This window comes from Epinephelus fuscoguttatus, linkage group LG3 (genome assembly GCF_011397635.1).
Source record: "Epinephelus fuscoguttatus linkage group LG3, E.fuscoguttatus.final_Chr_v1".
Lineage (NCBI taxonomy): Eukaryota > Metazoa > Chordata > Actinopteri > Perciformes > Serranidae > Epinephelus > Epinephelus fuscoguttatus.
Window position 1 is genome coordinate 11,563,755 of NC_064754.1, and position 13,995 is coordinate 11,577,749.

At 41.0% G+C, this 13,995-nt stretch overlaps 1 protein-coding gene across 1 annotated transcript in view; it reads left to right on the forward strand.

Moving 5' to 3' along the window:
• The window catches only part of chrna6 (cholinergic receptor, nicotinic, alpha 6), a 30,699-nt gene that overhangs the window by 4,060 nt on the left and 12,644 nt on the right, over positions 1–13,995 (forward strand). Inside the window, exons 2-3 of the mRNA XM_049572599.1 lie at positions 10,578–10,717; positions 13,503–13,547. Coding sequence (XP_049428556.1) covers positions 10,578–10,717; positions 13,503–13,547 — 185 coding nt within the window. The remainder of the gene's footprint in view (positions 1–10,577; positions 10,718–13,502; positions 13,548–13,995) is intronic.

Sequence of the window (13,995 nt, forward strand, 5' to 3'; positions counted from 1 at the left end):
TTATTTGAAAATAAAAATTATTGTGTTTTTGTTACCTTAGAATGAGCCATTTATATCTACATAGGGAATGGATCATTGACTGCGGAGATCACCATGTTGCACCGTCACGTTTCTGTAGTAGCCCAGAATGTACAAACCAAACACTGGCTCTAGATAGGGCCATTTGCATTTTCCCATCAGCCACCGTACTTAGAAGCCCCTCCGAGATAAGCGTTGGAAAAACACTGATTTTTTAACGTAAAACTGCTTTTTTAAGTGATTTCACCTGTTTAAATCACTTGGTCTGTTTATTTTGAAGATAAGGACACGTCTGCGGATAATTAAGCTCCCGGTAAAAACTTCCTGAACATCTGGATCTTAAGTAATCACAGAAAAAAGGTGAGCACACAGTGGCAGGTGCTGGGCAAGTGGCCCTTCTCCGACATGCCAAACAGTGTCAGAGAAACACTGATTTGCAAAGTCAAACTGCTTTATTCAGTGTTTTTACTGATTTAAATCACCGCGCTTGTTTGATTTGGAGAGATAGAGACCTCAGTGGATAATTTGGTTCTCTATAAATGCCTCCTGAACATCTGGATCAGAACTAAAGTGGGCACACATTAAGGTATCAGGGAAACAGGTGAGCACACTTTAGTATGTGCTAGGTGAGTGGCCCATCTGTAATGTGCCAAACGGTGTAGGAAGAACACTGATTTGTAATGTGAAACTGCTTCCTTCAGTGTTTTTAACAGTTTTAATCTCCTGGTTCATTTGTTTTGGAGAGAAACAGACCTCTGTGGATAATTCAGCTCCTGGTTCAAACCTCCTGAACAATTAACACTGAAGGAATTCTACCCAGGAGAAATTTCAGCTGTTTGTGATCTGCAATTCCCTCTACTAGATAAATCCCCTTAAATCTTACACACTGGACCTTTAAGATGACATTTCCTTAAGTCCAGAGATAAGAAAATGGCCACTTCAGGGTGTCATTTAAGCCTAATCACTACAAAAATGTTCATTTCTAAACGAGGAAACGACTGTTGAGATATTAAACTACAGAGATTGAACGACTCTTATAATGAAACATATTCAAATTCATGTAACCCACTTTTTGGGGGAAGCGCCTTGAGGGAAAGATGTGCAATTTCTATTTGATCTGCTCATTTTGGATGTTAAAAATGTTCATTTTCTTTCTGCATGAAAATGTGTGAGTGCGCAGAGACGTGTGCGGTCTTCTGTGAATGTCATGAGCCTTTTAATAGCACTGTATTGGCCCTATATTAGTGCGTATATCTCATTTAAAAGAAGACAAAGACAGAATGAAAGGAAGTTGTTTGCGGAGGTTTGATACTGATGACAAAGAGCATTCTGCTGTCATAGGTTTCTCATCTCTTTCTATTCCATTTACTGGACACACACACACACACACACACACACACACACACACACACGCACACAGTCACACACAGTCCTATCCCTGCTCCACTATCCTATCTTCTCAGGCTCTTTGCACCTGTCTCCACACTTTCTCACTCACAAATCTCTCAGGTTCTGTTGCTGTCATCAGCTTTCTACTTCATCTTACTCAGTTTTATCTCCGTCTTTTCTGCTGTCTCTCTCCCTCTCTCTACTATTCTCTCCCCGTTTAATCTCTGTCAGTTGACTCCGGCTCATTTCAACTCAGCTTTACAGGCACAAAAGGAAAACAAACAACACGAACAGAGCATTTCGGCTCATCGCTGAGCAATTACTCCTTTATACAGTGTTTACCATACAAGCATTGTACATGCTGAAGATGTAAAAGTAAAAACACACTTTCTCTTTCACCCCTGCCTCTCTCTGGTTTCCTCTCTGCCTCTCTCGCTCACTCTCCTTTAAAAGCATTTGCATGCTCAGGGGAGAATGAAGGCTAAATGGCTCTCTAACAGTATCCTCTCAAACAGCCCATAAAATGGTCTCTTCCTCTCCATCACTCATTATCCGTCCTTCACTCTCTGCCCCATCTACTCAAACTCACTCTTCATCATCATCCTCAATGACAGTCATCCCTGGACTACTTTTTTTATAGTATGTAAGTTGACCTGAGACCCTCGTGTCTCGGGTGCATTAAATATCTCACAGGATCTATATTTTAACTAAGTTGCTTTCTAAGTGGTTTTTGACAGATTCTGCACAGTGACTTCAATAATTGATACTGTGCATTTGAGTACATTACCAACACATTCAGCTGAGTTTACTGTAATCATGACCTCCTCATATTTCCTCAATCATGAGCTGCAGCTGAATTTTGTTTTAAAAAAAGTCTGATTGAAAAAATTAGTTCAACCAATGACTTTATAGCTGTACAGTGATGTCAGAAGACACATCAGACTGCTTGTTATTCATTCATTCATCTTCTAACCGCTTCATCCTCTTGAGGGTCGCGGGGGGGCTGGAGCCTATCCCAGCTGACATCGGGCGAGAGGCAGGGTACACCCTGGACAGGTCGCCAGACTATCGCAGGGCTGACACATAGAGACAGACAACCATTCACGCTCACATTCACACCTACGGACAATTTAGAGTTATCAATTAACCTAGTCCCCAATCTGCATGTCTTTGGACTGTGGGAGGAAGCCGGAGTGCCCGGAGAGAACCCACGCTGACACGGGGAGAACATGCAAACTCCGCACAGAAGGGCTCCCACGCCCGGGATCAAACTGGCAACCCTCTTGCTGTGAGGCGAGAGTGCTAACCACCACACCACCGACTGCTTGTTATATTTGAATTATTATCATATTAGGACGGATATAGTCAATAACCATGCCTATATTCATGCAATAGTTGGAAAAGAAATGCTGAAAGGACACAGCCTCTCCATACCTGACATGACAGCACAGAATTAGTACAAAAAAGTTGCTAAAATTAAAACTACATGATGCTATATTCCATATAACATATGGCTTACAGTTCTGTCACAGTAGTGTCATTGTATTGGTGCTGATTAGGAGCCAGTTTTACCAACCTTGTAAGTGGTTATTTATACATAAATTAAACCAGGTTGTACCACATAAGCAAGTTCGTTTGCAGAGATTAGTTGTTGCTAAATAGAGTTAGCGTCGCCCTGGTTACCGCATGGAAAAGCAAAATGGGATTTTCCCATTTGATCTCTGATTTTGCAGATAACGAGCTCTGTGTCAAACAAATGTTTATGATACTTAAATGTGTTGTTTAGCAAGACAATCCTCAAAACTGAACACCACTTTCATGATTTTTTAAGTGTAGATAAAATTGCCAGAAGTAAAAAGCTAATGTTAGCCTATAAACAAACTACACTATAGATGCATAACTTAACGTCACCACCACAACAAGGCTGTAAAGCCGAGTTCTATGTGATGACATTCTGTAGTCCGTTGGCTACTTGTTGGGAGCGGCCTTTTTTAAGACACCTAAAGGGTTCAAAATTCACAAGTGGGGTAATTACTGGCATATTTTATGTCATAGAACAAAATGCAAAAGTCTCTTAAGCTAACCACAGACCTTATTTTAGATACCACACCAAAAACCCATTCACAAAACTCATTGACCTCTAGACGAGGGAACCGTGAGTATTATAATGCTAACTTATTTCTGGGTTTTAGGACTCATTGCTGCATCATTCTAAATTTACACCAGTTAACTGACAGGTGTAACTGTTCCTTAGCTAACTGAATCAACTGACAAACTAACATTAGCTTGCTAATATTTAACCCACTTTGGATGAGAAAGTTAAGTCCCTTTCCCGCTGCACAATAAACCCACTAACACTCACTAACATCTGACTTTTGCATGCAATGGGAAAGATTCCAATCTACATTTACAGCCGGGTCAGATGACTTTGTAGTGGTCATGGGTATTCATCAGCTCTGGCTCCAATCCGCAGTGATTGAAATACAACACCTGCATCACCCCATCACAAAACACAGTCCGTTTCCTTCCAAGCTCAAATATCATTCTAAATTAGTGGATAAATAGTATAATATATAACATCCATCCATCCATTTTCAACCGCTTTGCTCAACCTGTTGCCCCTGCTGTTGCTCTCCCCAGCAATGCTTTCCAGCTCCTCCTGGGGAACCCCCAGGACAGACGAGATATGTAATCCCTCCAGCATATTCTGCCTTCCAGTTAAACGTGCCTGGAGCACGTCTAATAGGAGGCGCCCAGGAGGCATCCTGATCAGATGTCCGAATCACCTCAACTGACCCCTTTTGATTCGAAGGAGCAGCAGCTCTACTCCGAGCTCCCTCCTGATATCTGTGCTCCTCACCCTATCTCTAAGGCTGAGCCCAGCCACCCTTCTGAGGAAACTCATTTCAGCTGCTTGTATCCACAGTCTCATTCTTTCAGTCACTACCCAGAGCTCATGATAATAAGTGAGGGTTGGGACGTGGATGGACCAGTAAATCGAAAACTTCGCCTTCTAGTTTAGCTCTCTCTTCACCACGACGGTCCAGCGCAGTGCCTGCATCACTGCTGACACCGCAACAAACCGCCGTTTCATCTCACTCTACCCTCACCTGTGAACAAGACCCTGAGATACTTAAACTCCCTCACTTGGGGCAGTAACTCACTCCCGAAAGGTAATATGAAACAGCCTATGGTCGACAATCCTGATTGAACTTGATCAGAATTCAGTTTAATGAGATGTTGACTGGGGAGTTTTCAAATTAGATTTCACAAAGATAACACAACAGTCCGTTTTCACAGAAGGCATTTTGTCACAGTAGGAAAATCACAGGTGTGAATAACAAAATAATGATACCTGGATTTCATGAAGCTGCTTCAGGTTCAGAGTCCTTATATCATGCATGCTTGCTCACTGTCACACTTACTGGGACACTTGAATAAAACTGGGCCATCGCTGACATTATATGTAACACCTGTGCTTTTCCCACTATATCAGTACATATGACTGCTTTAGGAAAGGCCACTCACATTACTGTTAAATGGTAAGCTAAAAAAGGGTGAAAAATGTTACAATAGAAGAAACAGATTCACAAATCCCCACATAAGAGCCAAGCAGTGCACTATAATATGTTTCTCAAGGCATTTTAGGTGCAAAGTAAGCAATGCAGTGACAGAATTTTGGCTTATATTTTGATCAGCCTGCCTAGTTTAATCATTTGATCTGAGCTTTGCCTAAGTTTGACAGATAAAGAGACAGAAAGAGGAAGAGGGGTGGGTCTCTTTCAAAATTTTGATTTCAGAATCTTGTGGCTTGTGTATAAATCACTGTGGCTAAGCGCCCAAATATATCTCTGACATGCTTGTGACATATGAACCTTCTAGGACCGTGAGGACATCTGAGGCCGGCCCTACTGATCGTCCCAAGAGTTAGAGCAAAACATGATGAAGCAGTGTTTTCTTATCATGCAGCACAAACCTGGAATAACCTCCCAGATGATGTTAGACAAGCCCTGACTCTGACTACACATTCCTTTTTTACACTGCCTACTTCGCTTAATTTGAAATCATTTAAAATAATCTTTTTATTTTTGTACCTCTTGCCTACACTTTTGCAATTTTTAATGGTGATTTTCTTTAAACTGGAAATCAATCAGTAATTAATTTTACCTTTTGAACCCCTTTTCATTACTGTTTTATTGAAAATCTGTATCCTTCATTATGTGTTATATTTTATAGCTCTGTAAAACACTTTGAATTGCCCTGGTGTATGAAATGTGCTCTACAAATAAAGCTGCCTTGCCTTGCTTTGCTCTTACGTCATCCTCATGTACACTGCTTCAAAAAGCCACAACATGACAGACCTGCCTTGTCTAGTACGTTTCTAAGCTATGATTGGACAACTGCAGTGTGGGTGAGGTGTTTACAAAACTGTCAATTGAAAAATAGTTGAATGCTCATTTAGTTGGTTAAGGATAGCAAGATGCAACATGTTTTAGTTAAGGCATTATGTAAAACATTTTCACCTGTCTTCTATATACTTTTGTTTTAGTAAATAATTTTTCACCCTTTACCTTTTTGCCACGTGATATGTTAATCCTGGCAAGATGAAAGCAGCCAGTGAAAACTGGCGAGTGAGATTGGTAGAGTCATAATTGGAAACACGGAGAGAGTGAGAGGGAGGGAGAGAGGACAGAAATGTGACAAATCCAGATGAAAGTGGGGAGAACCTGTGGCTCATTTTCTGTCATAATTGGTTCTTTTATGATTCCCAACGTGAAATGCATCTGACCATGTTAAATGTGTGTGTGTGTGTGTGTGTGTGTGTGTGAGTGCAGTGTCCTGTTATGATCAAAGAGCTGGGTTAGTCAGTGGTGTGTAACAGAGAGCAGCTCTGCCTTTGTAATTATACCAACAAGTAGACGATGCACCATTTCAGTCCATTTAATTTCTCCACTCTTTTTCTTTTACCTTCTAATTAGAATTACCTTCTCTTCTCTTCTCTTCTCTTCTGCGATCAAGACAACAACATACAACACTGTGTATTGGCATAGGCTATTTACTTTTTTGCCAAACATGGATCAGATGTTTGGTATCATGCCCCCTTTAAACTCTATTTAGCATAGCATTAGTGCATGCTAGGCAGCTACTAGATACAAAGCTACAGTCTGGATTCACATAATCTTCTGAATGACATTTTAAGAAGGCTTTGCTTTCAGTCTGCTTTCAGTCTCCTCTCCTCTCCTCTCCTCTCCTCTCCTCTCCTCTCCTTGTATTTTTTTTAATTCCTCTTGTCGTTCTCTCAGGAGGGCTGTCAGCAGGAGTTCAGCACCAGCTGGGTTTCTGGTGTCATTGTTGTCTGCATGAACAGGGTTATCTCTTGCCTTTGAGGAAGGGATCTTGATGTAATAGGGTCAACACGGTTTCATCATTAGGATTTCAAGGCCTCCTCCAAAGAACTCCACTTTAATTAAGATATTTTTCTCTCATCTATCCCAAATTCAGTTTTGCTGGTTTTAATCAAATGAGGATCGTATTTGAAGAAGAGTTTAGGGTAAAACAACAAAAGAACCTCAAGGCAAAATCTGCTCTGAAAAATCTCTGCCTTTGAGGTGACAGAAATTCTGCAAAGTTCTGCTGAATGGGAGACGTCTTCTTTGTCTAACTGCTTCCCATATTTCTTTGTCTTTTTGTCTGTTTATTAGAAACATAAAGAAAGAAAGAAAGCAAGAAAGAAAAAACAAACATAAGTTTGTTTTTTCTTTCTTGCTTTCTTTATCCCTTCTGTGCATTCCCAGCTCCCTCCTGCATCCTCTCCTCCATTCAACAACCTTGAGAGCTGCCCAGCAGAGAAGAATGTGGTATTGATCTGGATATTTATAGAGGATGATTAGGGGGGAGATGTAGCAGGGTTTTTGTGTGAGAACTCTGGGAGCACTGGGGGTCTTGAAGGAGGAAGAGTGGGTGATCACCCTCACAAACAGCGGGAGGCATAGCCGTTGTGACTCAGTTGGCCTCGAGGCAGCTGTGTGGGGAACTTTCAACTTGTCGCTTTGATATGGTTCACTTTGAAAACTTTCGCAGCTTACACGACCAAAATAAACTGGTTTGTCTGGTAAAGTGTGCAGTTTCACTGTCATTTAATATCATAACTAGATTTGGCAACATCTGTAGTAACCATGGTAACAGCAAGTGTTGTTTAATACAAGATATCCCAGAATTTTAGAGATGGCAAACACTCCTTCTGCAGCTAATTTGTCAGTTTACAGTGCAGCCAAACAAACTAATGCTGTCAATGTCCCTTTCCTATCAAACCACGAGCAGCCACAATCTGATTTCATACTGCACACAGCACAAGTAATTCTTCACACAACAGCAGTTGATTGAGTTCAGACCTTTGAATCTGCCCACTCCACAAGTTTAAGTTTAATGATTTGTCTGGCATGGTGACATGAAACAGCAGTTTCTTGGTTAAAATAAAAGGACAACCAGTGGGGGACTTGATTAACCAATCAGGACCATGAGTGGTAGTAATGATGCTGTCAAGCCAGAACCAATGAGGAATAAAAATAACAATGGTGAACTCTATAGACAAGATAGGTGCTGCTATCTAGGCCGTTCTAAATCAATACAGAGATGGGATGTCTTCTCTATATTGCCCGACATCGTAGTTTGTTAGAGCAAAACAGGTGGGTGAGCATGGCTACGCATCAGTGTGGACTTAAATGAGACAGTCACTCTGAAGTTGTCAAAATCCAGCACTTTGGCTGTGACTTCCAACGTCAGACATCGACAAAAAAGCCATCCTTTAACCTTGGCATGATACGCGGCCGGTGGTCGTTACAGTTTAATGGTGGCCGTCAACATCAGGGGAAAATGCAGCGGGAAAAGAATTAAAGTTAAGGCAGCAACGAACACCAACTTTCACCCAGGAGAGCAGTGTTCACGTGCCTTAAGATTCTAAAGCCAAACCCTGCTCTTTGTTCCAAAACCCAACCATGTGCATTAGTTGTTGAAAAAACAAGTCAATTTGCAGTGCTGTACCAATGCAGTGTGTTTATTTCGAAAGAGACTGTATGTAAACATTAATGTTCCTGTGAAAATGGAAGTGTATTTTGAAAGAAGACAATCGATGTAACAGGCAGAACTTGACATGGAGTCCCAGAACGTCAACAACCAATGCATCCAGGGTATCTTTCATGTCGCATCTAGTTGTGGAAAATCTATGACTAAACGTTGATTTGTGATAATGTCAGAGTGAAAAAATGTTGGTTGGTCTCCAGTGATTGGTTAGGAAAAATCAACCTCCCCACCCAACCACCCACCCACCCAACAGTAATTGGTTAGAGTTAATGCAATGTCAAACTGAAGATGGAAATGTAGAGTAAGCAGTTGATAGTTCTGGCTGATATTAGGCAGGTAGTTTGTAGCTTCAATTGCTTTCCTGTCTTGATTCATTACTGTTTTGTATGATATGTAAAACGTACCCGCTCTTAAACAATGTACAAAATGACTTGTGTAAAATAAATGCATTTGTGATTCATGATTGCGGTTACCACAAACTACAGTAACATTGTGTGTCCTGTGGCTGCTTCAAAATAAAAGCCCCCACATGATAAATGCTCTAAATGTGAAGCACTGGCAACAGGAAATGTTTGGTAACTTAAGTTACTGTTACGTTACAGCGCCAGGAGAGTGAACCGAAAGACTGTATTCCTTGAAATCAGGACAGTAATTTGAATGCTGGCAGAAAAGGTGGACTCTGCCACTTTAAATGAAAAAGTCTCAACATTAATAGTATCAAAAATGAAGTTTGGTCTTTTTAACAATTATGACTTGAAATGAATTTACTTTCAGGGTCAATTTTGGGTCAATTTAGCACCTATGGGACGGTGTTCTGAATTTGCCACAGTCCTGATTCCCGTGATAACACAAACCTGTACCAGTGTTACGTTATCTGCAAGAGTGAAATGTTTCTGACACAGAGGAAAGGCAAATAAATCTGAATACAGAGTGGGGCAAAAACACTAACAGAGCGAGAAGCTCCTCCTGCAACTCGACTCCTCACCTGCGCTCAAACAGAAAAAAAAACTTTCAGCACTTCATCTCCTGTCCTCAGGCTACAGCCTTCAGTTCCTCTGCACTAAGTTAAAATAGCTTGCCGTGCATTTTTCACTAGGTAGACATGCTGATACTGTGCCTCAGGCCTTCTAGGTTCCTTCCTGGGTAATTAGTAAATAAGGCCCTACTTATTTTGGTAATGTATACAGCACGTAAGCCGCAGTCCAACCGAACGCATACCTATATTTAGGTAAATTATAATAAACCATGTTCTTATACAGGATGAGCCCCCTCAGCTGCCAACACCTACCTAGAAAAGAGGACATGCTTGTCACTGCGATTTATCTCCATTTAGATTTTTTATTTAAGCTTGAATGAATTCTATTCTAGGACATCTTGGATATGGAAATATACCACCTGCCCGAAATGCTATCTAAATAGGCAGACAGCATTACTCTTGGGGTTTTTAAAGTGACACTGCATGAATTGCAGTGCTGGTCAGTTAATTTATGAATTCAGGTCAGTTACAATCGTTTTCAGTGATGCCTGTTAAGACTAAAATAAAGCAGCGAATGACCCTGAAGAATACAAGATAACAGATCACATATTATGAAACCATATCATTCAGATTGGACATGGCTGCTTTGTGCTCCCTGACTTAACAGTTTTTAACGCTGTGACTCCATTTAAAGCCGTCAAATCACACAAAGAAACATCTCTCAAAAGTTAACTCATGTCACTGGCTTGTTCAAAGTAGACTTCTAACTCTGATGATCTGAGCAGAGAAGCTATAATCCTCAGAGACTTCTTTATAGATGATTCACCAAATATCATGAAACATTAATCCACAAACTCAAAAGACTTATTGATGTGACGCTGCATTAAAACTGGAAACGGATGATGTCTGTTTTTCTCACAGTTCCGTGATTTATTAGCACTGCCGGCATTAGCCTTCTTAGAGACAATTAGATTTCCAATGAATTAGTTGCATTTTCTTCCCACTCTTCTTTTTATTCACATTCACTCACTCATCCAGTCAATGATCTCTTTCTCTCCGTCTCCCTCTGTCTGCCCCTCTCCTCTTTGTCTCTGCTCCTTTTGTGTCTGTCCAGACTGCTTTTCATCCAAGGCAGAAGACCGGCTCTTCAGGAAACTGTTCAGAAGATATAACCAGTTCATCAGACCAGTGGAGAATGTCTCTGATCCCGTCACTGTGGAGTTCGAGGTTTCCATCTCGCAGCTGGTCAAAGTTGTAAGCTAAACACCCAAACACACACACGAACAGGAGTAGTAGGCCTGTCACGATAATTACGTTATCAGGTTATCAAGGTCTGTTAATAATGATTAAGGTCATGTATGATATTGCCTGTTGTGTTTACATACCTGTTTGTTTATTGTCCCTAACATTTTAATTAATTAATAAAAATAAAACCATGCGTTTTGCTGTCATTTCCACTTCTGTCCTCTTATTTGAGTTTTCACTGTGGGCGGGGCTCAGCTCCTCCATACATAAACAAACACAAAAACAGAAACATTTATTTATTTAGGATATTTTTTAAAAAGTTCACCTTCTAATTCCAATGTCTGAATACTCTCAAGAATTACAACTTAATTTCTCTTTGAATGAGTGTACTTGCATGATTATGCTAGTATATTATCATGATGTCAGGAGCAGTAAATGGTCTCAAAATGACAATAAAATTGTTTATCGCAAATGTTTGCTAGGACAATTTGTCTTCCACCGAAAGTAGTTATTGTGACAGGCCTAAGTAGTAGATGTTGTAATCATAACATGCGCACAAAGCTTGCAAAGACTCAACAATATATCAAAGGTGTTTTAAGCACCTTTGCACTTTCATTTCCTCTCTGTATGTCTGGGGTGAAATGTTATTTCACTAATAGCATCCTCTCAACAGTATGTGAGTGTCTGTGTGAGCTGAGAGACGTCTTCCAACAAGCATCTTGATCATATTTTCTACCTTTGATTCAGAAAAGGCAAAAGATAAGCCGTGGAACGCGAGAAGTGAAAGCAAAAAGTGAATGCAGTCTTTATTTAGTCTGTTCAATTTCACGGATTGTGAAAATGTCACACAGTGTTGTTAGACAGTGCTGTTTTGCTTTGGCAGTGTTAAGTTTAATGCGGGTGGGGGATGGTTCGGGGGGTTGCAGCACATCCCCCGGTGAAAAGAGGTTTTCAGCTCAGGATGGAAATCCTCAGATTAAGGGAAAATTGCCTGCAGGAGCCTTTTTCAGACTGGACTGATATGTAGCTATATCTGCTTGCTTGGCAAGGTGAGATTAATCTAAAGGTGAGTGTGTGGATGTGTGTTCATGGGTGCACTGAGTGAATTGTGCCAAATTGTGTCTGTGCACATATTTTCATACGTCTGCTTGTATACAGTGTATGTGGCTGATGCATTTCCTGTATGTGTTTCTGTGGAATTCTGGGAATCACAGGACTGCAAATCAAACTGAATAAGGGTCAGAGAGAGAGGTGGAGAGCATGTGACATCTGTAACCTCTCCATCTATTATTAACTTACTCACAGTCGACCTTTTCAGTCAATCAACTCCAGCTGTAGAGGACAAAGATTAGAGGATGAATTCCATTTTGAAAATGTTTTGTATTTGTATTCCTGGCTTTATTTTTATTTTGTCTCTTTTTTTAAAGGCACAGTTCCCCCCCAAGTTGAAAATACACATTTTTCCTCCTACCTGTAGTGCTATATGTTAGTCTGTTGTTTTGATGTGATGGCAAGTGTTGGTAATATTGGCCATAGAGATGTCTGCCTTCTCTTCAGTATAATGGAACTCGACGGAACTCAGCATGTGGAGCTCAAAGTGCCAAAAAATGCATTTGAAGAACTCAACAGCAATGTCTCTTTCCTTTTTGTGAGCAGTTTGATATAGGAACTATTTTCTTCTACCAACAACACAACACCCACCAACCACATCACCAGGCGCTAATATTGCAGCCGTCGTAATCCAGCACTTGGGCATTGACTTGCGGCGTCAGACACTGACAAAAAAAGCCCCTCTATAATGTCGGCATGATACGTGACTGATCACCGTGATAGTTTAACGGTGCTTGGCGGCTTCAAGGGGAAAAGCGGTGGGACAATAATGACCGTTAAGATGGCGAAAGTCCAAGTAGGGTGGGTGGGAGTGGTGGTGGATGGGTCCAACAAGCACCAAGTTTCACCTGGGAAAGCTGCGTTCGCGTCCCATAAGAAGTTGGGTCCCATAAGATGTTCTTTTTGCCTAAACCTAGCCATGTATTTTTGTTGTGTAAACCCAACCATGTGGCATTACTTGACACGGCGTCCCAGAACATCAACAACTAATGCACCCAGAGTACCTTTCACATCGTATCTGGACAGGACGGTCCCTAACCAAATGTTGATATGTAACGACATTGGAATGAGAATGTGTTGACCACTGAGCTAGCTAATGCTACAACTCAGCCAAGGAAGATGCAATTAATGTTTATATCTTGCTCTGTCACAAGCACAGGCATATAATCAATGAGTAGATGCATGCTTCCGTCCAGGCAATGATACGGCTGATGGGTGTAGTTTGGTAGAATTCATTCACTGTCTTTTAATTGTAATTGTGCTTTCGACACACATATCAAATGCCATGCCAATAAAACCCACTGAACTGAATTTAATTAAAACTAGTTCCTACATGAAACTGTTCACAACAAGGTTTGTGGATCATCTTGAGTAACCAGGTCATGATTTGTGGAAAGAGACATTGCTGTTAACACTCAGCAGCTCACACCCAAACAATCTACTTTGATAAATATCACTACAGGAAAGAGATTTTGGGATGAACTGTCCCTTTAAAACTCCATATGGCATGCTCTTGTAGATATATCAGCTGCTGTACCTACAACACTTTCACACACACACACACACACACACACACACACACACACACACACACACACACACACACACACACACACACACACACACACACATACACACAGTTCTGCTGGCTAACAAGCTCTCTTCTTTCTCCTTTTCTTTGCAGGATGAGGTGAATCAGATCATGGAAACAAATTTATGGCTCAGACATGTAAGTACACACACACATGCACAAACAAACCCATACGCACACCCACCCACCCATCACATACAGCATTTATTAACTATTTCATTGACCTAACCCCATCTCGAGAGGTAAGTGAAGACTGTGGAGGGGTCATGTATGTTTGCACATTCCTATAGGCTACATACTAAGCAGACATCAATATGGGATGCCACACTCTGTCTCTCCCTCTCCCTCTGTGTGTGTGTGTGTGTGTGTGTGTGTGTGTGTGTGTGTGTGTGTGTGTGAATGAATGTCATACATCACCGAAATGTTAAACAGAGTAAAAAATAAAGGAGATGAGACGAGTGAATGAGAAAACAAGGATATCTCAGATAGACACTTGAATGCAATCAGCTGGTGATCAATGGTGGTATTATTATGGTTGGTCACGCTCTGTCTCCCTGCAGATCTATAGCCATGGACCCTGAACTCT